This window comes from Trichinella spiralis (assembly GCF_000181795.1).
Source record: "Trichinella spiralis strain ISS 195 chromosome Unknown Scfld1433, whole genome shotgun sequence".
Taxonomy (NCBI): Eukaryota; Metazoa; Nematoda; class Enoplea; order Trichinellida; family Trichinellidae; genus Trichinella; species Trichinella spiralis.
This window is the reverse complement of record NW_003528372.1, coordinates 1-2,504: the sequence shown is the minus strand read 5'-3', so window position 1 is coordinate 2,504 and position 2,504 is coordinate 1. Positions and strand designations below refer to the sequence as shown.

At 32.2% G+C, this 2,504-nt stretch overlaps 1 protein-coding gene across 1 annotated transcript; it reads right to left on the bottom strand.

Moving 5' to 3' along the window:
* Window positions 1–210: 210 nt before the first annotated feature.
* Window positions 211–2,006, bottom strand: Tsp_13368 (ecotropic viral integration site 5 protein; the record flags this gene model as incomplete). Its single annotated transcript, XM_003369827.1, has 7 exons — window positions 211–292; window positions 368–465; window positions 780–869; window positions 928–1,071; window positions 1,128–1,253; window positions 1,346–1,666; window positions 1,859–2,006. Coding segments are annotated over 7 exons (1,009 nt in total), but the record flags the coding sequence as incomplete, so codon positions are not given.
* Between the last annotated feature and the right edge of the window lie 498 nt (window positions 2,007–2,504).

Here is a 2,504-nt window from a genome sequence, read left to right as displayed (position 1 = left end):
ACTCTGATAAATTGATGATAGGTGACACTTATAAAAAGTAAGTTGTAATTATTTTCAAGTTTGGCTTAGTTTTCACATCTGAAAGAGTTGTCATTGGAAGAGTCATTTGTGCACGATAAAACTTGCTTGTGTTTTTTTTTGTTTTTGAAAATTAATCACTAATTTTTGAAAAAAAGTAAGAATAATATAGTGGTGAAAAATATATTCTATCTAAAAGGAATTATGTTTACCCTCAGTTTCGATGGCTTCTTCTTGATCTTTGCTTCGCTTTACCCAGTAGTCTTTTTCGAGCCTGCAATTGAAGTGCATTTTACTGATAAGCATGTAGTAGGGTGGATTAATTGAGTTTCACGGGTGGTATGGTTACTTTTTCATCAGTTTGGGATTGCATTTGATGCCAAACGCAACTGAAAACAGACGTTCAGGATCATTTTCGAATTTTTCCGCCACATCGCGTTGAAAATACTGAAACAGCGTATGCATTACATTAGCTGTTGTCATTTGAAAATTATCCGCTTCAATGAATGGGTGATTCTTGATGAATTCTTTTGAAATTATTGTGAGATTTTTATTGATAAGAATTTTTCATTTGTTATAAATTTGATTTAATTGAGCAGAGAAGGTGGAAATAATCGTTGATAATTTACAATTAATTTTCATAATAAAGCATAATAAACACCATTATACATAATAATGCACAGTTTGAAATTTATGTTGATTTATTGTTTTCATTGATCATTGATTACAATAATTTGTATCATTGATTGTATAAAACTTACCCGGAGCATGCCTTCCATATCGAGAGTTAGCAAATCAATTCGACAAAGTTGCAAAATTGCCAAAGCAATGCGAAAAGCAATTGATATTTTCTGAAGTAGAAAAAAATATGAAATTTTATCCAGAAAGACATCACCTTAAAGTGCTTACGTCTATTAGGAGGAGATCTAAAATTCGAAATGCAATATCTAGTGGAAGTTGTGTAGAGAAAAGAGTCAAAAACCATGATGAAGCATACATGCTTGTATCGAAGCCCATGTTTTGAAAATGAGCATGCAATTCTGGCATTTGATCCTTCATGAAGTTTTCAGTTATTTATTTAAGTTGAAAAATTGAAAAATCAGACACACCTGTACAAGGCACTCTAATTGGAACATGCATAGACCCAGTTCTGCCATTGTTGGTTTGTACAGTTCTCGAAGACGGTATTCTTCCATCAATTTTAGCAAAACTGAAAACGCTTCTTCTTCAGGCATCTGCAATATTTTTAGAAATGTTAATCAAATTGCAGTATAACAATATTGATTTGTCATTACATGCAATAAGAGCATTCCTGCAACGAAAGCACTTCCTTGACAATATCCAACTTCTCGATCATGAATACTGTAAGCCTAAAAGCAGAACGTAAAAAGTGAAAGTAATAGCAATTATAATAATATTTCTCGACCTTCATGACGTTGAATAAACTCTGCTGTCCTCGTCCATCTTCGCTGAAAAATTTATGCTCAGGAAAAGTACGTGATATATCCCGTCGAATGGCTTTTTCATGTGGAGAGTTGGAGCGCAGATATTCAGCATAGGCATCGTGAGCGGGTGCTTGATTTGCACCGGATAGCAATTGCCAAGCAAGAGTGCGAAAGTAATTTGGGATTCCTTGACGAACTAAATCCTTAAATGAATTGTTTTTTCATATTACCATTTGTATTAAGAATAGTTATAAAAGAGGGCATAATAAATAAATAAATAAATAAATCAGTATATATGTATGTAGATGTAAATTTTGGCTTAGTGAAGAAATGCAAGTGAAAATTACTCTAATAAGCTGAGGCTGCTTTTTGGATTCAGTTTCCCAATTTTTTACCAAATGTGCCCACGTGGCCCATAGATCTTCACTTTCATCAGCAAGTTCTGTTGGGCTGTCATTAGTTGCACTTGTACTTTCTGTTGATGAATCACCAGAACGTAGGCTGCCATTTCCACTCACTGATCTATTATCAAGTTGATTTGCCCTGAAATATTACAATTTAGCTATTTTTGTTTTATAATTTTGTTGTTGCATTGTTTAAGTTAATTGTCTATAATTTAAATAGGCTCATTTACATAGTTTAATTGAAAAATTTTTTCCCAGTAATTTGACGTGAAAATTAGGAATTTGCTTTTTTCCCTTTATTCGTATGAATTTTGCATTACTTGCGGTAAATAATTGGATTGTTGTACAGAAATGTGGTGCAGTGCACTTTTTAACGGTTCCATTAAAGTTGCTCTTGTAGAGCATCAGTTTGCTTGAAAATTATCTGAGAAAAACTAGTTCTATTGAAAAAGAAAAGAATTTTCTAAACTGAAATGCAAACATCAAAACAGTCGACCTATATGAAGTGTATTTCAAAAAAGTCATTACCGTATAACTAATAAACAATTTGTATATTCGGAAAAATAAAACATCAATTTACCAAGTTTTGCAAAATGCAGCAATAGAAGGTTTCCATTTTAAAACTTTAAAAAAAAAA